Source organism: Hypanus sabinus, chromosome 15, assembly GCF_030144855.1.
Source record: "Hypanus sabinus isolate sHypSab1 chromosome 15, sHypSab1.hap1, whole genome shotgun sequence".
NCBI lineage: Eukaryota > Metazoa > Chordata > Chondrichthyes > Myliobatiformes > Dasyatidae > Hypanus > Hypanus sabinus.
The window spans coordinates 68387423-68414630 of record NC_082720.1 but is presented as its reverse complement, the minus strand read 5'-3'; the positions used below and the strand labels follow the sequence as shown (position 1 = coordinate 68414630).

Here is a 27208-nt window from a genome sequence, read left to right as displayed (position 1 = left end):
AGTGGTAGCAAATTAATTCTGATGCGAACATGTCAACACTAAGATTTTGGTAACAAGATGAGAGTGAGCTTTTTCAGTGAAATTAGGTTGAATTTACATCCAAGCTATAGAAGTCAATGGACATTGCACTACTCCACTTCAAGCGTGCTCCCAGATTTGGCAATCAACTTAAGATAAGGGGAGTACAGGGATTGTGAACTTGGCATATGAAGAGAGCTTAAGAAATTGTGGTTATGTTGGGATTTAGAACAATAATTGATATGCTTAAGATTCTTAAGGGGCTTGACAGGACAGGACTAGATGCAGAACCGATGTCGCGCTGGCTTTGCGTCTAGAACCAGATGTCAGTCTGAAAATAAGGGGCTAAGGCTATATTCAGGTCTGAGATGAAAATATATTTCTTCATCCAAATATTTGTAATTCTTCACTCAGGAGGACCGTAAAGACTATTGTTTAATATATTCCACTCAGATATTCATAGGTTTTTGATACTGAGAGAAGGAGAATCAGGTTTTTGATCACCAGCATGTGATGTGTAATTTGTTAACTTAGCAGCAGTACAATGCAATACATAATATAGAAGAAAAAAATAATAGCTAAATCAATTACAGTATATTTATATTGAATAGATTAAAAATTGTGCAAAAAACAGAAATACTATATATTAAAAAGTTGAAGTAGTGTCCAAGGGCTGAATGTCCATTTAGGAATCAGATGGCAGAGGGGAAGAAATGTTCATGAATCGCTGAGTGTGTGCCTTCAGGCTTCTGTACCTCCTACCCGATGGCAACAGCGAGAAAAGGGCATGCCCTGGGTGCTGGAGGTCCTTAATAATGGACACTGCCTATCTGAAACACTGCTCCTTGAGTATGCCCTGGGTACTTTGTAGGCTAGTAAATTTATAGACTAACTTTACAACCCTCTGCAGCTTCTTTCAGTCCAGTGCAGTTGCCCCCCCCCACCCCTCCCGTACCAGACAGTAATGCAGCCTGTCAGAATGCTCTCCACAGTACATTTATAGAAGTTTTTGAGTGTATTTGTTGACATACTAAATCTCTTCAAACTCCTGATGAAGTATCGTCACTCTCTTGCCTTCTTTATGACTGCATTGGTATGCTGGGATCAGGTTAGATCCTCAGAGGTCTTGACACCCAGGAACTTGAAACTGCTTACTGTCTCCACTTCTGATCCCTCTGTGAGGATTGGTATGTGTTTCTTTGTCTTACCCTTCCAGAAGTCCACAATCAGCTCTTTCGTCTTACTGACGTTGAGTGCCAGGTTGTTGCTGTGGTACCATTCCACTAGTTGGCATATCTCACTCCTGTATCCCCTTTCGTCATCACCTCAGATTCTACCAACAATATTTGTATTGTCAGCAAATTTATAGATGGTATTTGAGCAATGCCTAGCCACACAGTCATTGGTATCTAGAGAGTAGAGCAGTGGGCTAAGCACACACCCCTGAGATGCACCAGTGTTGATAATCATTGAAGAGAATATGTTATCGCCAATCCGCACAGATTGTGGTACGGTTAGGAAGTCAAGAACTAACTGCAGAGAGAGGTACAGAGGTCCAGGTTCTGCAACTTCTCAATCAGGATTATGGGAATTAAATGCTGAGCTATAGTCGATATTGCAGGGTAGGAGATTCATGCAAGCAAGTAGCCCTGAGGTTAAAATCATTCAGCCATGGTTTTTATGAATGGTGGAACATGTACAAGGGCATGAAAGAATGTCCAGTAAATTTGTGTTGAATGAGAGCTTGTGTCTCTTCTTTGCCACAATAGGGTTTTTATGCATTGGTGATGATAGTTGTGCATTGGTCGTTTTTCATTCGGAGTTCCTAAAAGTAATTTCATTTGCTTAGAAGTGATTTTAGTTCAAGTAACTGAAACTAGATTTTTTTGGATATGTTGTTGCACTATAATTATTCACACATTTCACTAACTGATTCAGTATTAGAGATAGTATGGGAAGAGGTGCACATATTACAGGCATTTGGTTATGGGGAGGGCAGGATTTGTTGTGTTCCTAGAAGATTATCCTTATTGCAATTTTTCAATTATATGAAACCGCATCATGTGCTTGTGTGTGAAGAAACACAAGTTTGTGAAAAAAATATTTTGGTTTCTTTAGATTATCACAAATATAGTGAGAGGAAATTTTATTCTGTATTGCAGATTTTAGGTTGTATATTTGGTAAGGATGAATTTTCATTACCGGTCTGGGTGCAGTGTTATGGGATGAAGTGTCAGTGGTACATGGTCATTCATATAGATGATGATTCATAAAATCTGCTGGATTTTAAAAAAAAGGTAGTTTGCACCTTGCTTTTGACTTGTGGGTGCTGTAATTTGCATTGTTCTTGATCTTTGCACAAGCAATTCTGTTGAATATTATGTTAAACAATAAATAGTGTTCTAATGACATGCGAATAGGTTAAAAAAGGTGACTTTTTTAGCTAAGGAAGAATGACAACCCAAAAAAATCTGCTTTTTAACTTTAATATCTTAATGGTGACACAAGTCTTTCTCAAATGATTTCTAAGCACAAATACTAGATCCCCTCCGAAGTTAATAAACCAGTGCTGTATGCAGTATATTGTTTCATTTTGCTATTTAATCCCATAGGTTGCATTTGGAGGTGATCCAGAAGCAGCTCTCATTCAGTACTCACAGAACGAAGAGGCGAAACGAGCCATTTCTAGTACTGCAGCAGTATTGAACAACAGGTTTATCAGAGTGTATTGGCACAGAGAGAATAATGGAATTCAACACCAGCATGAAGTACAGGCACAACAATTAGCAGTATCGCAGCACAACACTGTTCATAAGGTACTTTTTATAATTTTGGTTTCTACCTCTTATAGTCCTAATTTTGGATACTTATTCCCCCACCCCCCCCCTTTTTTATGGCTTGTTTTTTTTCTTCAACTTGCTTCAGTCTTCTACTGTTGATTAACTTCATTTTATTTTCTCGCTTTATGCAAAAAGGACTGGACAGTTAAAAGCAAACTGTGTGAAATTGTCATTGTGGTTTCTGCTAAAGCTAGTGCAGAGATCACTTACGGAATGTAACCTGGTTATGCTGATGCATTATAATTTGGCTTTCTCATTTGCATTTTGTATGCGATCAAATTGTAGCTTTCCTTGTAAAGCAAATTACACAGACTATGTTATTGAATTCAGTTTGTAATCAGGCTAAGTTTAATGTTCAGATTTTAAAAGTAACAGGGTTGTTTATCCCCACAGGCCATCTTCTATAAAGAGATTTAATAAATAAATTACAGTGTTATTATAGAAACATTGTAAAATTAAAGTTGATGAGTTTGGAGGAAAGAAGTGTAATGATTTCTTAAATCTTTTTCTTGTGTTTTAGATTTTAAACCGAAACCACAGTCCAGGGTCTTTTGTGCTGACAAATACACCAACAAAGCAAAGACTTGGGCCAGTGAGTGGAAGTCAGCCTGACGGGCTACAACCCAGTTCAAACCAGTTTGTGGCTGGTGGAGAAACTTCACAGGTAATTTATGTTTTGTGCTTCTCCTCCTTGTCGAATGTTTGCATTTGTAGGAAATAATACAGTGAAAATAGGGACATGAAATAATTTAAACACATAGAAATGCTAAATATGAAAAGCTGGGGTAGGTAGGGAAAGACGAGCGTTGGTGCTGGATAGAATGAACACAGGTGAGTTCCAGCAACACGCGGCTGAGATAGAAAGTAGCAAATCAACAAAGACTTGTTTACCCTTTTGAAATTCTAAGCAAGTTCAGACAGTGGAATGATGGAGAGACTGGATGGGCAGAATGGCCAGCTCCTCTATCAATGGTCATATGGAAACATTGAAAGAGAACGTATTTTTGCAGTGTTCAGTAATGCTGGTTTCATTCTTCCAATAACTTGGTTGTGTATAGGGTTGTTAGAAATTCTTGAAGGAATTCCATAGAAAACCTACAGTGTAATACAGGCCCTTCGGCCCTCTAAGTTGTGCCGAACATGTCCCTACCTTAGAAATTAGTAGGCTTATCTAGTAATTTTTCTAAGCTCCATGTACTTATCCAAAAGTCTCTTAAAAGACCCTGTCGTATTTGCCTCCACCACTGTTGCCGGCAGCCAATTCCACGTACTCACCTCTCTCTGAGTAAAAAAAAACTTAACCCTGACATCTCCTCTGTACCTACTCCCCAGCACCTTAAACCTGTTTCCTCTTGTGGCAACCATTTCAGCCCTGGGAAAAAGCCTCTGACTATCTACACGATCAATGCCTCTCATCATTGAATACACTTCTATCAAGTCACCTCTCATCCTCTTTCGCTCCAAGGAGAAAAGGCCGAGTTCACTCAAACTATTCCTTGCAACATCCTTGTAAATCTCCTCTGTACCCTCCTATGGTTTCCACATCCTTCCTGTACTGAGGCGACCAGAACTGAGCACAGTACTCCGTGCGATCTGACCGGGGTCCTATATAGCTGCAACCTTACCGCTCAGCTCCTAAATTCAATTCCATGATTGATGAAGGCCAATACACCGTACGCCTTCTTAACCACAGAGTAAACCTGCGGAGCTGCTTTGAGCGTACTATGGATTCGGACCCAAAGGTCCCTCTGATCCTCCATACTGCCAAGAGTCTTAACATTAATGCTATATTCTGCCATCATATTTGACCTACCAAAATGAACCACCTTATACTTATCTGTGTTGAACTCCATCTGCCACTTATCAGCCCAGTTTTGCATCCTATCAGTGTCCAGCTGTAACCTCTGACAGCCCTCCACACTATCCACAACACCTCCAACCCTTGTGTCATCAGCAATCTTACTAACCCATCCCTCCATTTCCTCATCCAAGTCATTTATAAAAATCACAAAGAATAAGGGTCCCAGAACAGATCCCTGAGGCACTCCACTGGTGACAGACCTCCATGCAGAATATGATCCTTCTGTAACCACACTTTGCCTTCTGTGGGCAAGCCAGTTCTGGATCCAGAAAGCAATGTCCCTGTGGATCCCATGCCTCCTTACTTTCTCAATAAGCCTTGCATGGGGTACCTTATCAAATGCCTTGCTGAAATCCATATACACTACATCTACTTCTCTTCCTTCATCAATGTGTTTAGTCACATCCTCAAAAAATTCATTCAGGCTCGTAAGGCACGACCTGCCCTTGACAAAGCCATGCTGACTATTCCTAATCATATTATATATACCTCTCCAAATGTTCATAAATCCTGCCTCTCAGGATCTTCTCCATCAACTTACCAACCTCTGAGATAAGACTCACTGGTCTGTAATTTCCTGGCTATCTCTACTCCCTTTCTTGAATAAAGGAATGACATCCGCAACCCTCCAATCCTACAGAACCTTTCCCTTCCCCACTGATGATGTAGAGATCATTGCCAATGGCTCAGCAATCTCCTCCCTCGCCTCCCACAGTAGCCTGGGGTACATCTCATCTGGTCCTGGTGACTTTTCCAAATTGACACTTTACAAAAGCTCCAGCATATCCTCTTTATCCTTTTCCATAGTGAATAGTGAAGTAAAGTAATTCATTAAGTACCTCTGCTATTTCCTCCGGTTCCATACATACTTCCCTACTGTCACACTTGATAGGTCCTATTCTTTCATGTCTTATCCTCCTGCTCTTCACATACTTGTAGAATGCCTTGGGGTTTTCCTTAATCCTACCCGCCAAGGCCTTCTTATGGCCCCTTCTGGCTCTCCTAATTTCCTCCTTAAGCTCCTTCCTAGTAGCCTTATAATCTTCTAGATCTCTAACATTACCTAGCTCTCTGAACATTTTGAAAGCTTTTCTTCTTGACTAGATTTATTACAGCCTTTGTACACCACAGTTCTTGTACCCTACCATAACTTCCCTTTCTCATTGGAACATACCTATACAGAACTCCACATAAATATCCCCTGAACATTTGCCACATTTCTTCTGTACTTTTCCCTGAGAACATCTGTTTCCAATTTAAGCTTCCAATTTCCTGCCTTATAGCCTCATAATTCCCCTTGCTCCAATTAAACACTTTTCTAAATTGTCGGTTCCTATCTCTCTCCAGTGCTATTGTAAAGGAGATAGAATTATGATCATTATCTCCAAAATGCTCTCTCACTGAGAGATCTGACACCTGTCCAGGTTCATTTCCCAATACCAGATCAAATACAGCCTCCTCTTGTAGGCTTATCTACATATTGTGTCAAGAAACCTTCCTGAACACACCTAACAAACTCCACCCCATCCAAACCCCGAGGGAGATCCCAGTCAATATTTGGGAAATTAAAATCTCCCATCACGACAACTCTGTTGTTATTATTACACCTTTCCAGGATCTGTTTCCCTATCTACTCCTCGATATCCCTGTTACTATTGGGCGGCCTATAAAAAAACACCCAGTAAAGTTATTGAATTACTATTGTTTTTGTGTATGGATGCTACCAAACATCTGTGTGGTACTCTTTGTATAAAACTGCAAGAGATGGGTGAGGTCTTAAATGTATTTACTGTGAAGAAGGACATGGAAGATTAGACTTCAGGGAAGAGAACAGTGATATCACGTACCATATCAACATTACAAAGAAGAGGTATTGAAAGTCTTGAAGCACATATAGGTGAATAAATCCATAGTGCCTGACCAGGGTGTCAAACGAGTTATGGGAAGCAAGGGAGAAGATTGCTGAGAGCCCCTGGCAGAGATTTTTGTATCGTTGTTGGCCATCTGTGAGATGCTGCCTGATAAGCCATTATTTAAGAGAGAGCTACAAGGACAAGCCAAGGATTTGTAGGTCACCGAGTCTTGCATCAGTGGCAAGGAAGTTAATGTAAAGGATTCTGAAAGACAAGACATTATTGCATCTTAAAAGGCAAAGACTAGCTGGGGGTAATCAAAATGGCTTCATTCATCAGGGATCATTTGATTGAGTTCATTTCAGGAGGTGAGTAAAGGGGTTGATGTGGTCAGGATGGTGAATGTTTATATAGATGAGGCATTTTTTTCAAGGTCCTTCAGGGCAAACTAGTCTAAAAGGTTTAAATACATTAGATTCAGGTGAGAGCAAATTGAATATGAAATCGGCTTGGTGGAAGGAAGCAATTGTGACCAGTGGTATGTCAGATGATTTTGTGCTGGATTCTTTGCAGGAAGTAAATACTGTACAGAGTAAATATGAAGTCTGATGGGACAATTGTTTAGTGAAGGTGATCAAATTAGATGCAAAAGAAAATGACCAACTTGGCGGCATCATAGCAAAGCAATTAGCATAATACTTTACAGCATCTGCGAGATCAGGGTTTAATCCCTGCTGTCTGTAAGGAGTTGGTGCTTTCTCCCCATGACCTCATGCGCAGATGAGGTTTCATGAGCTCAGGTTTCCTCCCACATTCTAAAGTCATACAGTTTAAGGTTAGTAAGGTGTGAGTATGTTATGTTGGCACTGGGAGCATGGTGATACTTGTTGGCTGCCCCAGCACATCTTCTATGCAAACAATTTCACTGTACTTTTCAATGTACATGTGACAAATAATTAAAGCTCATTTTTAATCTTAGTAAAATGTAATATATGGAATACTTGTCAGATTTGGAAAAACAGATTGCATGAACCAATGGGCTTGTATCTGAAATACAGAAATTCAAATTAGGATTGGTGTATTATTGTTACATGTACTGTAGTACAGTGGAAAGCTTGTCTTATACACTGTACAGATCAATTTAGTTCGCAATGCATTGAGGTAACACAAGGTAAATCAATAACAAAGCAGAATAAAGTGTGACGGCTAAAAGAGAAAATGTAGTGCAGGTATACAGTAATGAACAAGGTCATAATGAGTTGATTGAGGTCAAAGGTCCATTTTATTATTCTAAGAAACCATTCAAAAGCCTTATAACAGTACTGTAGAAGCTGTCCTTGAGCCTGGTGGTATGTGCTTTCAGACTTTCGTGTCTTCTGCCCAGTGGAAGAGGAGAGAAGAGAGAGTTGCATATTTGATTATGCTACTGCTTAAATAATATACGACAGGTTGATCACCTTCATCTGAATTTATTGGATATTCTCTTTCGTCGGCCTCATATTTAGCTTGTCTTAAATATTGGATTTGCACAGTGCAGTATAGATTACAGTGCAGTAAAGTTTTTGTGCTTTCTGATTTTCTTTAGGTACTTGCTTCATCCACAAGTTTGGTAAAGGTGGGGTATAGTTCCTCTGCTACAAAGACAAATCATAAATCTTCTGTAACATCACATAAAGCACTTGAAACTAAAGAAGCGTTAAAGAAAAAACAGGTACCTGGGTGTTATTGCTGGAGTTTACACTGAAATATTTAGGAAGTCTTGTGCATATTTTATTTTGATTTTGAAATAAATGTTTCACTTTGCAAAATAAACTCCTTAAACATTGCAAATAAAGGCAGATGGGTTTCACTTTGAAAAATCTCTGCAGACTATATGAGCAAGTGACATCTTCTGCAATGTCAGAAGTATTAAATTCACCATTGAGCTGCTTTGAAGGATAACAAGTACTGACTCCATTCATTTTTGTATCATGAATGAATTACATTGATTTTCTACCTGTAAAGAAATTTATTTGGTTGCAAAATAAGTGATAGTAGCACGTGACATCTTCACAAAAACTAAGTAGCTGGTTGTGGACTAGAGGAGGAATTGAGACAGGCTAACAACCCCTATTGACAACAATGGATCTGGGGTTGAGAGGGTGAGCAGCTTTCAGTTCCTCGACATACACATCATCAAGGATTTCACGTGGTCTGTACATACTGGCTGTGTGGTGAAAAAAGCACAGCAGCGCCTCTTTCACCTCAGAAGGTTGAAGAAGTTTGGTACGTGTCCCCACATCCTAAGAACTTTCTACAGGAGCACAGTTGAGAGCATCCTGACTGGCTGCATCACTGCCTGGTATGGGAACTGTACTTCCCTCAATCACAGGACTCTACAGAGAGTGGTGTGGACAGCCCAGCACATCTGTAGATGTGAACTTCCCGCTAATTAGGACATGTACGGAGACAGGTGCATAAAAAGGGCCTGAAGGATCATTAGGGACATCAGATATGAAATTAATTCTTAAAATAACAAGTGAAAGCTTAGAGGCACCTGTTTAAATGTGGTAGGGTAGGGTGGGTGAAGAAAGAGTGTGGTTCTTTATATATTGACTCTTGAAACAAATAATTAGGAAGTAAAAACCTAAACCAAATCAAACTTAGGTTTATTATCACTGACACATGCTATGAAATTTGTTTTACAGCAGCAGGACAGTACAAGATGTAAAAAAAAACTGCAAGTTACAAACATAAGTAAATAAATAGTGCAGAAGACAAATAACAAAGCATGGAAAATTGGTCTTTATTTTTGTGTTTTCCTCCTGGGACATGGAAGGAAGTTATTGATCCACTAAAATCTATGCTTGCACTTGATGATCTGATCAATCAGAATTTCTCTAATAGTTTTCTGAAAGATAGAATACAAGTAGGCAGAAATTATGCTTCCACTAAATAAATGGATCTGTCTATCCATTGTATAATGACATTGAAGAAAAAGGCGATTAGAGCCCAACTCTAAGGGCAAGGTAGTAATCTTCTAGGTAGAGAAGTTCGGAAGTTTTTTTAAATATAAATTTTCGTGGAAAAGTGAAGGGATATTTATAAATCTAAAATAAAATTTGTGTGACCAACTGCCTTTTTCATAAGATTTCTGTTTCTTTATCGTAAATGAAATATTCTGAATAGTGTTGTAAATTTTCCTAAACAATGTACATTTGTGCCCATAAAAGGGAAGGGAATGACTCTGGAATATGTCAGAATGTTGGAATGCTATGTTATGAGTTTAAAGTTGTCCTGTTATAATGTGTTCCTTGATTTTCTGCTAATTTTGTCAGGTGTGCTTTCCAGAAATAGATATGAACATTTTTATTTTGTAAGTGTGTTCATAACCATGTCATTTTAAGTAATAGGAACATTTAAATATAATTGTTAAAATAAAAATACCCATTTTTAATTTCAGGAAGCTTTAAAATTGCAGCAGGATATGAGGAAGAAGAAACAAGAGATGCTGGAGAAACAAATTGAGTGCCAGAAGGTAAGAATACATTTCTCAAATCCTCTGTTTTCTAGTTGTACCACAGACTAATCACCTGTTCTTTCTGTTATGCACTGAAGCATGACAGCAAGGCACGTTTCCACAAACTTGTGTTAAGTGAACTTCTGACTGAATATCCTTGAACATTGTTGAAATGGAATCATCTGAAATAATTGGAAGCATGAAAGGGAGTATAATAAATAATTAAATTTAAGTAGTTTGAAAGTAGACAAGTAACATTAGTCCTTGGTAAATCATTCTAAGAGGTTTGTTCAGGCAAAATTTGGCACCAAACCAAAGATGATGGGTGGATGTGTAAATATCTTTTGACTTTCAGAGAGCACTTCTGTGAAGAAATGGGAGGAATAAGGAGACTATATGACCCCTTCAACTGTTCACAGCATTGAAATAAACTTTACATTCCTTTCCTGTGTGTATAAGTTATGAACATGACTGGCAACTATCAAAAAGACCTGTTTTCCTCAATGTCACTCTTAGGCTTGTGACTTTTAGAACATAGAAAACCTACAGCACAATACAGGCCCTTCCGTCCACAAAGTTGTGCCAAACATGTCCCTGTCTTAGAAATTGCTAGGCTTACCCATAGCCCTCTATTTTTCTAAGCTCCATGTACCTATCTAAAAGTCTCTTAAAAGACCCTATTGTATTTGCCTCCACCACTGTTGCCAGCAGCCCATTCCACACACTGACCACTCTCTGAGTAAAAAAACAACTGATATCTCCTCTGTACCTACTCCCCAGCACTTCAAACCTGTCCTCTTGTGGCAACCATTTCAGCCCTGGGAAAAAGCCTCTGGCTATTTACATGATCAATGCCTCTTATCATCTTCTACACCTCTATCAGGTCACCTCTTATCCTCCGTTGCTCCAAGGAGAAAAGACCGAGTTCACTCAACCTTTTTTCATAAGGCATGCTCCCCAATCCAGGCAACATACTTGTAAATTTCCTCTGCACCCTTTCTATGGCTTCCACATCCTTCCTGTAGTCAGGCAACCAGAACTCCCAAGTGGGGCCTGACCAGGGTCCTATATAGCTGCAACATTACCTCTTGGCTCCTAAATTCAATGCCACGATTAATGAAGGCTAATACACCATATGCCTTCCTAAACACAACGTCAATCTGCACAGCTGATTTGAGCGTCCTATGGACTTAGACCCCAAGATCCCTCTGATCCTCCACACTACCAAGAGTCTTACCATTAATACTATATTCTGCCGTACTTTGGCTATTGTGTGCAGATTTGGCCATCATATAAGAAAATTGTGAATGGACTGGAGAGACTATAGAGCAAATTTATGAAAACAAGTTGCAAGAACCAAATGATTTTCATAATGAGAAATGTTTGGATAAGCCAAGCACTGTTTTGAAACAGGGGAAGCTAAGGATAGACTTAATAGAGATGTGTCTGAGCGATTAAAGTAGATACATTATAGCAAGTGCATCTTTCCCTAATGTGATTTGTTAAAACCAGTGTTGTGTAGTTCTAATGAAATTGGACTGTGCTTTAAGAGTTCTGACTTGTAAGGTTACAACTCAAATCCTGGAAGATGGATTAAGTTGGGCAACTCTTTTGTTTTATTAACTTTCATTCTTCTCTGTCATATAATCTCTACAGTTTCATGAAGATTATTTGTTTTTAATCTAAGTTCTAAGTGTCTGATCCCATATTTTAAATATAATTCCAGGCTATCCAGCTAAAGTCATGGAACTCTGATTATCTACTATGATAGCGTCTCAGACAATTTTTTAAATTTAATTTGTTCTTATAAATACCTGCAATATAATCATACTCAACAGATTTCTAATCATAAGGCAGCCCTCTCAATCTCAGGTAAAAGCAGGCATATTTTTCTTGGGTCAGGAAAAAACAAAACTGCCTTCAGTTCTCTAGGTATAGAGGTCACATATAATTGCACCTTCCTTACTAAAAACAATTTGCAATAAAGCACTGCATATCATTAGCCTTGCAAATTACTTGCTGTGCTTGCAGGTTAACTATACACGATTCATCCAAATTAAAAGTCCACTAAGGAAATGATGAGTGAAATGAAGCACGAGTGTTGCAAGAAAACCATTGTTCAGAAGAATGCAGGTCGTTGTAGGCTTGAAACAAAAAAGGCAGTTTTTCCCGTGTAGTTTTTCTGCATTAAAGATTAAGATTAGCTTTATTTGTCACATGTACGTTGTAACATCAAAACAGTGAAATGTGTTGTTTGAGTCACACACTTCAGTGGTGTGCTGAAGGCAGTACACAAGTGTTGTATGCTTTCGGTGCTAACTTGGCATGCCCACAACTTAATATCCCTCACCTGTATGTCTTTGGAATATGGGAGGAAACCCAAGTGGTCACCAGAGGACATACAAATTCCTTTGGATAGCAGCAGGAATTGAACCCTGATTGCTGGTGCTGTAAAGCGTTGCACTAACCACTGTGCTATTGTTTTGCCCTACTCATTGCTGATAGACCTACTCATTTTTTTTTAATACTTCAGTTTGTTTTTGAGCTAAATTTATTAGAAAGTTTTGTATGGTTAATGTGTAGAAGTGTTTAATTTTGCAGAGATGTATCTATTAATTTTACAATATTTGGTTCAGATTGAGAAATATATGTTTTTATTTCTTTTTCAGGTATTAATTTGCAAGTTGGAAAAGAATAAAAATATGAAAACAGAGGAGAGAGCCAAAATTATGAAAACTATTAATGACTTAACAGGAAGAATATCACAATTGCGAGATGAATTAAAAGCTACATCAGCATCATCGCCAACGGTTCCATCACAACCAAAATCTAAATCTGATGTTAGTCTCCAATTCTTTTAATGCATCATTTATAATGCTACAGACACAAAATGCTGGGGGAACTTAGCAGTTCAGGCAGCATCTATGGAAATGAGTAAACTTCCAATCCTGATGAAGGGTCATATAACTAGGGCTGCAGAGAGGTCTTTAAACTAACTAGTGGGGGGGAGGATTCTAGAGAGCAAATAATTAAAAAGACAATGGAGAAGGTAATGGATGTAGGTAAAAGTGGAGGAATAAAAAGACAGTGTGTGTCAGGAGGGGAAAGAATGTACGGAGATAAGCGTAAAGTTGTACAAAAGGAAAAGGTAGGAAATAAGTTTCAAACATATTTGAAAGTCCTTTATTTGAATGCATGTAGTATTAGGAATAAAATTGATGAGTTGACGGTACAAATAATTACGTATGGTTATGATATTGTGGCAATTACAGAAAAGTGGCTGCGGGGTGACCAGGGCTGGGAATTAAACATACAAGGGTATTCGACAATTAGGAGAGACAGGCAAGAAGGAAAAGGAGGTGGGGTGGCTATGTTAATAAAACAAGAAATCACTGCAATAAAGCGAAATGATATTGGCTCAAAGGGTCAGGATAACGAAACAATTTGGGTAGAAATAAGAAATAGTAAAGGGAAAAAAGCAGTGGTGGGAATAGTCTATAGGCCTCCAAACAGCTGTAACTCAGTTGGTCGGAGCATAAATCAGGAAATAGTTGGGGCTTGTAATAAGGGAACAGCTATAATTATGGGGGATTTTAACTTTCATATTGACTGGACTAATAAAGTCGGACACGGCAGCCTTAAAGAAGAGTTTATTGAGTATATTCAGGATGGGTTCCTTGAACAATACGTTACTGAGCCGACAAGGGGGCAAGCAGTCTTGGATCTGGTCCTGTGTAATGAGACAGGACTAATAAAAAATGTCCTGGTAAAGGATCCCCTTGGAATGAGTGACCATAACATGGTCGAATTCCATATTCAATTAGAGGATGAGAGGGTTGGATCTCAAACAAGTGTACTGAGCTTAAATAAAGGAGACTATGATGGTATGAGAGCGGAATTGCTTAAGATGGATTAGGAAAATAGATTAAAGGGTAGATCGGTACTTGATCAGTGGTGTATATTTAAGGAGTTTTTTTACAACTATCAAGAAAAATATATTCCACTGAAGAAAAAAGGGTGTAAAAGAAAAAATAGTTATCCGTGGCTAAGTAAAGAAATAAAGCAAAGTATACGACTAAAAAGAAAGTTATATAAGGTAGCTAAATCTAGTGGGAAGATTGAAGATCGAGAAGCTTTTAAAGATCAGCAGCAAATAACAAAAAGATTGATTAAGAAGGGGAAGATAGATTATGAAAGTAAATTGGCAAAAAACATAAAAGCAGATAGTAAGAGTTTTTATAGTTACATAAAAAGAAAAAGGGTGGCTAAAGTAAATGTTGGTCCGCTAGAAGATGAGACCGGAAATTTAATGGTAGGGGACGTGGAGATGGCGGAAACGCTGAACAAATATTTTGTATCAGTTTTTACAGTAGAGGACACTCAAAATATCCCAACACTGGATAAACAGGGGGCTCTAGGGGGAGAGAAGCTAACTACGATTCAAATCACCAAGGAAATGGTACTTGATAAATTAATGGGACTGATGGCTTGCATCCTAGGGTCTTAAGGGAAGTGGCGGTCGGGATTGTGGATGCATTAGTGATAATTTTTCAAAACTCTCTGGACTCGGCAATGGTCCCAGCAGATTGGAAAAATGCTAATGTAACTCCTTTATTTAAAAAGGGCAATAGACAGAAGGCTGGGAATTATAGGCCAGTTAGCCTAACATCTGTGGTTGGCAAAATGTTGGAATCGATAATTAAGGAAACAGTAACAGGCATTTGGATAAACATAGCTTAATAGGACAAAGTCAGCATGGCTTTACGAAAGGGAAGTCATGTTTGACAAATTTGTTGGAGTTTTTTGAGGACATAACATATAGGGTAGATAAAGGGGAACCAGTGGATGTGGTGTATTTGGACTTCCAAAAGGCATTTGACAAGGTGCCACACCAAAGATTATTACTTAAGGTAAAAAATCATGGGATTGGGGATAATATTCTGGCATGGGTGGAGGATTGGCTTTCTAACAGAAAACAGAGTTGGGATAAATGGTTTATTCTCAGACTGGCAGTTGGTGACTAGTGGTGTTCCGCAGGGGTCGGTGTTGGGACCCCAACTCTTTACAATCTATATTAATGATTTGGAGAAAGGGACTAAGTGCAACGTATCGAAGTTTGCTGATGACACAAAGATGGGAGGGAGTGTAATGAGTGCGGAGGACATTGAAACCCTGCAGGGGGACATAGATAGGCTGAGTGATTGGGCAGACATTTGGCAGATGAAATATAATACTGACAAGTGTAAGGTCTTGCACTTTGACAGGAAAAAGAATAGAGCAAGTTATTATCTAAATGGAGAGAAACTGGAAAGTGCTGCTGTGCAAAGGGATCTGGGGGTCCTGGTGCAGGAAACACAAAAAGTTAGTCTGCAAGTGCAGCAGGTGGTCAAGAAGGCCAATGGAATGCTGGCTTTTATTGCTAGGGAGATGGAGTATAAGAACAGGGAGGTCTTACTGCAGTTGTACTGGGTATTGGTGAGACCACACCTGGAGTACTGCATGCAGTTCTGGTGTCCATATTTAAGAAAGGACATACTGGCTCTCGAGGCAGTGCAGAGAAGGTTCACTGGGTTAATTCCGGGGATGGGTGGTTTGATGTATGATGAGAGGTTGAGTAGATTGGGACTCTACTCATTGGAGTTCCGAAGAATGAAAGGCGATCTTATTGAAACATATAAGATTGTGAAGGGGCTTGATCGGGTGGATGCGGGGAGAATGTTCCCAATGATGGGTGAAACTAGGACTAGGGGGCATAATCTTAAAATAAGGGGATGCCATTCCAGGACTGAGATGAGAAATTTCTTCACTCAGAGGGTAGTGGGGCTGTGGAATTTACTGCCCCAGAGAGCTGTGGAAGCTACTACACTCAATAAATTCAAAACGGAGATAGACATTTTCCTGGATAAAAATGGCATTAGGGGAAACAGTGAGCGAGCAGGTAAGTGGACATGAGGCTAGGTTTAGATCAGCCATGTGATCTCCTGGACCAGTTTTCGATAGCCTGAATGGGTCGGAGAGGAATTTTCCAGATTTTTTCTCCTCAATTGGCAAATCGTTTTTTTTTCCCCGGGTGATCATATGGGTTTGGGTGGGATGAATAATAAAATAAAATGGGCGGCATGGTGCCCTGTTGGTTGGCACTGTTGCCTTGTGGGATTCGGTGAAAACTAGAGTTAAGATTGGATCAGCCATGATCTTATTGAATGGCGGAGCAGGCTTGAGGGGCCGATTGGCCTGCTCCTGCTCCTATCTTTTATGTTCTTATGTTTGCCCTAAAGTTTTGGCTGTTTATTCATTTCCATAGATGTTGCTTGACCTGTTGAGTTCCTCCAGCATTTTGTGTGTGGTATTCTGAATTTCTAGCACCTGCAGAGTCTCTTGTGTTTATCATTTACTAGTGCCTTGTTTTTAAAAAGTAATGTTAATAATAAAAAGCCAGTTGAAATTTATTTTATTAGAAGAATAATTGTTGTGAACTAAGTTTTCTGAGAAGTTATTAAAGAAGTCAGTGTAATTGAGTTGGATAAGGAAAAAGTGCAAGGGTGATTTAGTAAGTCTGCAGGTGACATGAAGGTTGGTGGAGGTGTGGATAGTGTAGAAGTTTATTGTAGGTTGCAGTGGGACATTGATAGGATGTGGATCTAGGCTGTGAAGTGGGAAATGGAGTCAAATCAAAAGTGTGACGGATGCACTCTGTAAGGTCAAGATTGAAGACAAAGTGCAAGGCTAATGGCGGGATTCTTAGAGTAGAGGAACAGAGGGATCTTGGGGTTGACTTTCCTAGATCCCTCAGAGTTGCAGTGAACATTGATAGGATGGTTAAGAAGGTGTATGGAGTGTTGGCCTTTGTTAGCCAGGGGATTAAATTCAACAATGCATGGTAATGTTGCAGCTCTATAAAGCACTGGTGAATTCCACATTTGGAGTATTCTGTTCATTACTGGTTACCTTATAGGAAGGATCTGTAAGCTTTAAAGAGAGTGCAGAGATTTACTGGGATGTTACCTGGGTGAGAGAGAATGTCTTATTTACTAGGTAAGTTCAAGCAAGCTTGGGCCTTTCTCTTTGGAGCGATGGAGGATAAGAAGCAACTGCATAAGATGTAAAAGAAGCATAGATAGAATGGACTGCCAGTTTTTTATTTCTCCCAGGGTGATGTTGGCTAATACAAGAGGATGTATATTTAAAGTGATTGGAGGAAAGTGTAGGTGGGATGTCAGAGGTCTTTTCACAGATAGTGGTAAATGCATGGCACACATTGGTGGTACAGGCAGCTGTATTAGGGACATTTAAGACACTCGGATGGGACACATGGCTGAAAGAACTAGAGGACTATGTGGGAGAAAAGGGTTAGATAGATCTTGGAGTAGATTAAAGATCTACAGAATATCATGGGTTGAAGAGCCTGTACTGTGCTGCAGCATTCTATGATCTTTTCCTGTTCCTCAAGACATTTTTACAACCTTGTATATGAACTGGTTATGATTACGATGGAAAATGAGTATGTAGAAAATGCAATGAATGGCTTTGTTTTCTTATACAATAGAACTGACTGATTTTTTTCAATTACTGCTTATTAAGAATGAAATAGATTGTTGAATACTGTCCTATTTAGATCCAAATTGAGTAGAGATTTAATACAGGTCGAAAGGTTATGGTCCCTCATTTTAGGAAAAAAATAATAGCTTGTCATGTTCAAACAGTGTTCTTTGTTTCTGAGGTCTTTTCTCAAGCCAAGCCCATTTTTGTGAGTTTATTTAATTCTAGAGAATTAGTGTTGATAATTTCATTTTCTGATCTAAAGGAATTTGATGATAACTAGATATAAAATAGGCACGTCAAAAAGGAAGTGTTAGAAGTTGTCCTGATAGAGTTGGGAAAGAAGGGCAGAAAATGTGGATCCATCTCAAATCTAGTGACTAGGTTCCATGAGTTCTTTGTACTTTGTAGTTTGAGGTTAGGATGGAGGATACTCACAGGACAAGGTTTATTAAGTGCTTTGGCTATTGAAAAGAAGGTACGGATTATTATTGGAGTCTAGAATTAACCTGGTTTATTAGGCTGTTTTAGCAGAGAGAGCATGTCTCAAATTTTTTTGTGTAGTCCAAGGTATCTGACAGTGAATGGAAAACATAAGAACATAAGTAATAGGAGCAGGAGTAGGCCATCTAACCCGTCGAACCTGCTCTGCCATTCAGTAAGTTCATAGCTGACCTGTCCATGTACTCATTTCTAACTACCTGCCTTTTCCCCATAACCCTCAATTTCCCTACTCTGCAAAAATCTATCCAACCTTGTCTTAAATATATGTACTGAGTAGCCTTCATTACTTAGTTGGGTGGAGAATTCCACAGATTCATCGCTCGTTGGGAAAAGCAGTTCCTCTTCATCTCAGTCCTAAATTGACTCCCCTGAATCTTGAGGCTATGTCCCCTAATTAGATTTCCACAAGAAACTTCACTCTGTTCAAGTCTCACCCAACCTCAGAGAAAACAGCCTGCTTGCATTTATGCTTATCTATACCCCTCATAATTTTGTATACCTCTATCAAATCTCCCCTCATTCTTCTACACTGTAGGGAATTAAGAAAAATTATGTCTTATTGACATCTTTCCTGTAGGTAGGTGACCAAATCTGCATGTAAAATTCCAAATCAGGTAATTTGAATGAAAAAAAGTAATGATTTCATTGGGAATCAGCATACCAAAGGTGGAGGGCAAGCATTTGTTTGAGCAGATCAGTGATCTCAGACATGTTTTAAATTCAGAGTTAAAGCTTAGAGAGCGTATCTAAAGGGTTGTATTAAATTTGGTATTTATGGTTGGAAAATATATATTAATTGGAAAAGGTCAATTATATAATGATTAACTTTTCTTTTGACTCTAGGCACAGAAAGAGTTACTGGATGCAGAACTGGATTTCCACAAGAAGCTTAACTCAGGAGAGGACACAACAGACTTGCGTAAAAAGCTGAACCAACTCCAAGTGGAGGTGAGGTTTGCCTAAAGTAGGGCAAAGGCAATCAGTTATTTATCTTATAAAATGAACTGAGTACATCATTCCACTCTTCTGTTACTTTGCGGTTGACAAGAAATAGAACTAACCCCAAATTCTTATGTGAAAATGTTTGGAAGGGTTCAATATGGTTCCAAAAGTCAGGGATCTATTGCACAACTGCGTATTAGAGGGCCATAAAATATAAGGGCAGACTTTAGCCACTTGTCCCATTGAGTCTGCTCTGGCATTTCATCACGGCTGATCCATTTCCTTCTCAGCCCCAATCTCCTGCCTTCTTCCCCTAGTCCTTCATGCCCTGATTAATCAATAAACTATCAACCTCTGCCATAAATATACTCGAATGACTTGGCCTCCACAGCTGCCTGTGGCAACAAATTCCACAGATTCAGCACTCTAAGGGCAAAAGAAATTCCTCCTCATCTCTATTCTAAAAGGACGCTTCTTTATTCTGAGGCTGTGTCCTTTGGTCCTGGACTCCCCCATCATAGGAAACATCCTCTCCACATCCACTTTATCGAGGCCGTTCAAGATTTGGTAGGTTTCAATGAGATCTCAATTATTCTTCTGAATTCCAGTGAGTATAAGCCCAGAGCCATCAAATGCTCCTGATATGGTAAGCCTTTCAATCCCAGAATCATTTTTGTGATCCTCCTTTGAACCCTGTCTGATTTGCTCACAATACTAAAAGTGAGACCTCACTGGTGCTTTAAAGCCTCAACATTACTTCCTTGCTTTTATATTCCTTCCTTTCAAAATGAATGGAAACATTGCATTTACCTTCCTCATCACCAACTCATTCTGCAGATAAACCTATGGGGAATCCTGCATGAGGACTCCCAAGTCTCTTTTTGGACCACAGATTTTTGAATTTTCTTTCCATTTAGAGAGACACTATATTCTATCTGCTGCTACTTTGGCCATTCTTCTGATCTAAGTCCTTCTGTAGTCTTTCTGCTTCCTCAATATTACCTGCCCCTTTACCTATTGTATCATTCGCAAACTTGACCACAAAGCCATCTGTCATCCAAATCATTGACAAAAGGAGCAGTCCCAACATAGACCCCTCTGGAACATGATTAGTCACCAGGAGCCAAGTAGAAAAAGCTCCCTTCATTCCCACTCTTTGCCTCCTGCCAATTCAAGTGCACACCATCCATTGACTTTCCTTTGTTTATCCTGCTTGTTATTTCCTCAGAAAGTTCGAACAAATGTGTCAGGGATTTTCCCTTAAGGACACCATGCTGACTTTGGCCTATTTTATAATGTGTCTCCAAGTACCCCAAAACCTCTTACTCAACAATCGAATCCAACCTCAGACTAACTGGCCTATCATTTCCTTTCTTCTGCCTCTCTCCCTTCTTGAAGAGTGGAGTGACATTTGCAATTTTCCATTCTAGTGATTCTTGAAAGTTCATTGCTAATGCCTTCACAATCTTTTTAGCCACCTCTTTCAAAAGCCTGGGGTGTAAACCATCTGGTCTAGGTGATTTATTTACCTTCAGACCTTTTAGTTTACCAAGTATCTTCTTCCTAGTAATAACAATTTCACTCACTTCTGTCACCTGACTCTCACAGGCTTCTGGCATACTGCTATGCAAAATATTTATTTAGTTAGTCTGCCATTTCCATGTCCTCCATTACTAGTTCTCCAGCATCATTTTCCAGAGGTCCGAAATCTGCTCTCGCCTGTCTTTCACTCTTTATATATCTGAAGAAACTTCTGGTATCCTCTTCAACATTATTCCTTCTTTCCTCCTTTATTAATTTGTAGTTGCCTTCTGTTGGTTTTTAAAAGCTTCCCAATCCTCTAATTCCCACTAGTTTGCTTTATTATATGCCCTCTCTTTGGCTTTTATGTTGGCGTTGACTACTCTTGTCGGCCACAATTGAGTCATTCTGCTTTTCTAATTCTACTTCTTTGGGACGCATCTATCCTGAGCCTGTTGAACTGCTCCCAGGAACTCCTGCCATTGCTGTTCTGCCGTCGTCCCTGCTAATGTACCCATCCTATCAACTTTGGCCAGCTCCTCTCTGATGCTTCTGTAATTCTTTTTACTCCACTGTAATACTGAAGTATCTAACTTAAGCTTTTTGCTCTCAAATTTCAGCATGAAATCGCTCATATTATAATCACTGACTACTAAGGATTCCTTTCTCTTAATGCTCTAATCAATTCCGGTTCATTGCGTAAAACTCAATCCAGAATAACTGATTCCCTAGTGTACTCAACACAAGCTGCTCTACAAAGCTATCTTGTAAGCATTCTCCAAATTCCCTCTTGGGATCCTGCATCAACCTGATATTGCCCAATCTACCTGTATATTGAAATCCTCCATGAGTATCGTAACATTGCCCCTTTAACTTACATTTTTTAACTTACATTGTAATTTGTAGCCTACATCTTTGCTACTTTCTGAGCTCCGTGTATAACTCCCATCAGGGTCTTTTTATCCTTGCAGTTTCTTCACTCTACCCTCAACAATTCTACACCATCCAATCCTCTGTCACCTCCTTTTCGTGTCTTCAACATTGATTTTGTTATTAATATATACACAAATGTCAGGGACTAAGAAATGAGCATTATGGAGAACCTAGTTTCCTAGTCAAAAATAAAATTTCAGCTGATCAGTAACATTTGCTTCCTACCACTGAGCCAATTTTAGGTCTTTCCTGTCAGTCTTTCTTGAATTCCTTTGACCAACTTGTAATGCAGGACCCTATTGAAAGTAGCAGGAGAAGTACAGCAGAGTGAGTATAGCAAGGGTTGTAAGCCCAGTGCCATTGAATTAACTGTGCTGAAGTGACTGAAAGTTGGAACATTGGGCACTAGAGGCAGCATATCAGATCAGTTCTAGTGCTTATTGTATTGGGAATACGCAATGTCAGCAGTGAAGTGTAAATGTATGAAAAGTTGGCTTTGTTTGTGCCAGGTATATAATAGTACTGCTCTTGATATGAATCAGCAGAAGTAAATCAATTGTCTACTTTCAGGCTGCACGATTGGGAATTCTTCCAGGAGGACGTGGCAAGGCTGCGCAAACACGAGGCAGAGGTCGAGGCAGGAGTGTGAGGGGAAGAGGTGCACAGATGCATATGGTGGTTGACCATAGGCCCAAAACATTAACAGTATTTGGCTTTACAGAGGAGGAAAAAGATGAATTGAATCCACATTTTTCGGTAAGTTTAGACATTAAAAAGAAACTTTAAATTTGAAGCCTCCCATCAAATTAGCTTTTTGTTTTGTTTTCCTCTTTGTCACTGATTAATTCTCCTGGTCCACTAGCACATATTTGGAAGTTGTGCATTTGTAATTCTTAAAATGTGCCTTATCTCAGAAATCTTGTCTTTTTGGAGATTACTTGTCAATCTGTAACTGTCAAAATCAGGGTTCCAAATCAGACTGACCTTTCAATGTTCAGAACTGGCTATTTTCAGCATTGAAGTAAGCCAACAAGGATAAGATTGCCTACTTAAGCAGCAGTTGTTGATAGGCATGCTGTAACCTCATTCCTTACACCAACCTATCCTACATCCTCTTTCCCCTCCACCCTCCCAATCCATACACAGAGAGTGTTGGACACACTCGAAATCTGCAAATTTGGAAGCAGAGTACGTAGGATATAATCCAAAAAGTTATGTAGTGGAATGAGTTTATAGGCAACAGCTGGAATTCAATTCTGAGAAATGTAAAAGAATGACGTATTTTGTAGGAAGAATGAGAAGAGTCAATGCAAACCAAAAGGTACAGTTCTGAAAAGGGTACAAAAATATACCTTATGTTGGTAGTTTGTTGCAAAATGACACAGCAGATTGAGAATAAATTTTATAAAAGCTGTGGCACAGACACAGAAAGTACAAGAGTGAGAGGCCATGAAGCACCTTAGTCGATTGATGTATTCTGTCAAGTTCTGGGCACCATGTTTAAACATACTTGAGAGGTGTAAGACTTTACCAAAATGATTTTTGTGGATGAAAGATTTTAAATATGTGGATTAACTGGAGAATCTGGGCTCCTTTGCTGCAGAGAAGATTGCAAGGAGATTTAAAGTATGGATTTAAAATCACAAAGGGGAATGAGGGAGTTGACAGACAGATTCTTCCCTTTAGTGAAGATTGTCGAAATTGAGATACCGTAGGCTGAAAATGATCACGGTGACAGGGGAAAAGATGTTATTGTACATTAGGTTATTAGGGTCAAGAATGTACCCCCATATTAATGGAGACAGATTCCATTGCAGTATTTGAAAGAGAGCTTGAGCATTACTTGAAAATATAACAATTTCAAGGCCATGCGTAGAGACCGGAAGACTGGGATTAAGCAAGCTAGTCTTGCATGTGATCAGTCTGGACTTGATAGGCCTATTAGATTCCTTCAGTGCTATAACTGCTTGATTTTATGAAGTCTTGTGTTTTAGGCCTACACAAATATTCAAACAATTATTGGTACCATTAACAACAGCTGGAATCTTAATTGTACCATTTTTGGTGTATTGTGGAGTTCAAGATGGAATATTATAAAAGTGATAGAGGGACATTGGCAAAAGGTCCTCTGGAGTAACAAGACCTCAAAGGAAAAATTGACTAAGCCTTTTGATTTTGAAAAGTGAAGAATGAGAGGTGACCAAGTGAGGTTTTTGAAATTATGGAATTTGTTTGATAGTCTGCTCTGTGTATTTATCAAAATAACACTAAAGACAATGTAGGCTAGGCACCAAGGCGTTGAACTGGAAACCTTATCCAACTGGCAATGAGAATGGTGTACTTGTGAATAGTGGGCGTCATTGATACAGTTAGTGAAAATGCTTTTAAGGCAAGTTAGATTGGCTCATGAAGGAAATAAGAACACCAGGGGTGTTGAGATAATTATATTCTAATCAGAACCAGATCTCTTGTTGTGCCCACTGACGGGCATTGACTCCCAGAGAGCGTGTTTCCTTTACGCCTCTAACACTATCTGCACTTTTCCAAATAGGGCTTCCTGATTATCAACAAACTTAGTCATTCTATCATTGGTCTTTGTAATTGTGGCTCTAAACATTGTAACTGACTAAATTTTTGTCATCTGTCCCTCAGCCCGTACTCTCCAATGTTCTACTCATTACCATGTTTATCATCAGTTACTCTACTTTCACTTCATGTGGCCCAATGTCAATTTTTGATACCATGAACTTAATATGAGAAAGCACTTGATAAATGCTACTGTTTTGCACTATGTAATTGCTATAGTAGTTCTAATGCTTATGAGGAAACTACATTCCACATCTAGTTCAAATATTGAATGGAATTGCAATACTCACTATCTAAATAACATATTAATTGCAGTCAGCTTTCAAATCGAAATACTGAACTCTGCTGTAAATAGATATCCCTCTCTACTCTTGCCTCCTGAATTTTTGCATTGAAAACTATTCTGTAATTGGGAATGGTTTGCATATTTTGGTGACCTTATACTTTAATAAAAAAAAACTTCAAATTGATGGGAGTAGTTGAAAATTTGCCAGATATGTATTATTGAGAAGACTGAAAGATTGTCAATCACACTTTCTGTTCTAGATGTGTATATTGACTTATTTTGTCATTTGATTTCGTGTAGGCTTCTATGATTTTCTTTTCTGATGCATGTTGCTGATAAAGTAGTAAAAACAGCATCTGTTTTAGGTAAACAGGCACAACACCATATTGATGATTTTACTTCTTCCCAATCAACCTTCTGTTAGGATTTTAATTCTCACAATTCTGCATCTGTCACATTTGCTGTGATGAAGGGTAATTCTGCTCAAGTGCCTTTGAAATGCCTTTCTTTAAACTGGTTTGCTCTCTACCATAATAGACAACCCTTGACTACATCTTGTCTATTTCCCATGCCTATGCTTGTTGCCCCTTCTTTTGGATAGAGCAAGGACAGTTTCATTGCCCCTTGCATTCCACCCCACCAACTTCTTCATTCAGTGGCCATTACAATCTCTACCAGCTTCAATCAAATCTCACCACCAGCCACATTCCCCTTTCATTTCAGCATTTTGAAAAGCTCACTTCTTTTGTTACCCCCTCCGACTGACCCTTCCTCCCTGCCTACCATTCTTCTGTCACACATTGCTCTCAGTCATTTGGCACTTTCCCATGCAGTGGGGTGAAACGCTGGTCATTTCACTTTTCCATTCCCACAATCCAGGGACCCCGTGAGTCTTTCCCACGAACAAGAGAAAATCTGCAGATGTTGGAAATCTGAGCAATACACACAAGATGCTGGACGAACTGAGCAGGCCAGGCAGCATCTATGGAAAAAAGTATAGTCGATGTTTTGGGCTGAAACCCTTTGACCAGACTGGAGAAGGAAAGCTGAGTAGATTAGAAAGGTGGGGTGAGGGGAGAGAGAAACGCCAGATGATAGTTGAAACTTGGAGGGCGAGGGATGAAGCAAAGAGTAAGGAAGTTGATTAGTGAAAGAGACAGAAGGCCGTGGCCCCTTCACCATTTACCATCCCCTTGTCCCTCTCTCATGTCATCTCCTTGCCCGCCCATTGCCTCGGTGTGTGTTCCTCCCCCCCCCCCCTTTTTTTTCTTTCTTCCATGGCCTTCTCTCTCTTTCACCAATTAACTTCCTAGCTCTTTGCTTCATCTCTTATTCCCCCCACCCCCCACAAGTTTCACCTATCACCTGGCATTTCTCTCTCCCCTCCCCCAACTTTTCAAATCTACTCCTTAGCTCTCTTTCTCCAGTTCTGCTGAAGGGTTTTTGCCCGAAACATTGACTGTACTTTTTTTCCATAGATGCTGCCTGGCCTGCTGAGTTTCTCCAGCATCTTGTGAGTCTTTCCACTGAAGCACTGAGTAACTTGCACTTCTTCCAATTTAATGTGTTGCATTTGGTGTTCACAGTGTGGTCTTTTCAACGTTATAGAAACAAATTGGGTGAAGCAGTGCAATTCAGTCTACTGGAGTGACCCTGAGTTTGTTATTACGTACCAGTTTAATTCTCCATCCATTCTTGCTCTGACAAATATGAAGCTTAACACTTCATCTTCTGTCTGGGCATGTTGCACGCTTCTGGCCTTATTGAATATTCTAACTTCAGAAACTTACTCTCTCTGTTTTGTATCAACACTACCCATTTTTTGCTTGCTATTTCTCTTCTCTTCCTTTCCTATCATTTGCATATTCTGGTTTTAATGGTAACATTATTTCATCCTACTACAGAAATTCCCTTTGATTCACCTATTGCTCTTTCACGACCTTTTCTACTACTGAGGTTAGCATGTTTTCTCTATTCCTCAGTTCTGATGAAGGGTATTTGATCTGAAATGTTAAGTTTCTCTTTCCACAGATGCTACCTGATCTCAGGTATTTTCTGCTTTTAGAATTAAATCATTGGCCTTACCAATCAGACATTTCCCTTTGTTCCATATATCCCTTCTCCTGCTTCCTTTACTTCTCTTCCAGTTCTGAAAGATCCCAGACTTGAAATATCAACAGCTTTTCTTTCCAAAGCTGCTGCCTGACCTGCTAAGTGTTTCTAACATTTTTGATTTGTATTTCATATTTCCAGTGCTTTCTGGTTTTTGTTTTGTTTCAACACTGTTAGTCATACCCACAGTGGGTGATGTACAGGTGTCCCCCCCCCCCCACCCCTTTTTACAAAGGTAGAGCGTTCCTATGAAATCTTTCTTAAGCCAAAATGGCATAAAGTGAAGAACTATTCATTTATATGGGAAAAATTTTCATAAAAGTGAAAATCCTCTTTGTAATGCGAAAACAGGTTACTAATGTAGGCAACACGCACAAAATGCTGGTGGAACACAGCAGGCCAGGCGGCATCTATAAGGAGAAGCACTGTCGACATTTCGGGCCGAGACCCTTCATCAGGACTTTTGTATGTCTTTTGTAAAAGCGAAGTGGCGTAAAGCAAGCATTTATAAAGCTGGGGACACCTGTACTGTCTGCTGCTGTTACCAATAACTTTCTGTCTCCAATATTTTCTTTGATACAGGGAACAATTCAGATTTTTAAGCAAAAGGATTATTATTTTGGTGTATATATGTTAGCTAGTTCAATGACTAATAGATAAGGGATTGATCCTTTAATGAACCTAATTATTAAGTAACTGGCTCTCAGATTTTCA

The 27208-nt window shown here is 39.3% G+C and overlaps 1 protein-coding gene across 2 annotated transcripts in view; it reads left to right on the top strand.

Annotated features, from left to right (window-relative positions):
• Window positions 1–27208, top strand: part of rbm27 (RNA binding motif protein 27) — a 139869-nt gene that overhangs the window by 70896 nt on the left and 41765 nt on the right. For both annotated transcript variants that reach the window (XM_059990488.1, XM_059990487.1), the window contains exons 12-18: window positions 2631–2834; window positions 3379–3522; window positions 8158–8283; window positions 10015–10089; window positions 12741–12911; window positions 18958–19062; window positions 22081–22266. In XM_059990488.1, the coding sequence (XP_059846471.1) occupies window positions 2631–2834; window positions 3379–3522; window positions 8158–8283; window positions 10015–10089; window positions 12741–12911; window positions 18958–19062; window positions 22081–22266 (1011 nt within the window). The remainder of the gene's footprint in view (window positions 1–2630; window positions 2835–3378; window positions 3523–8157; window positions 8284–10014; window positions 10090–12740; window positions 12912–18957; window positions 19063–22080; window positions 22267–27208) is intronic.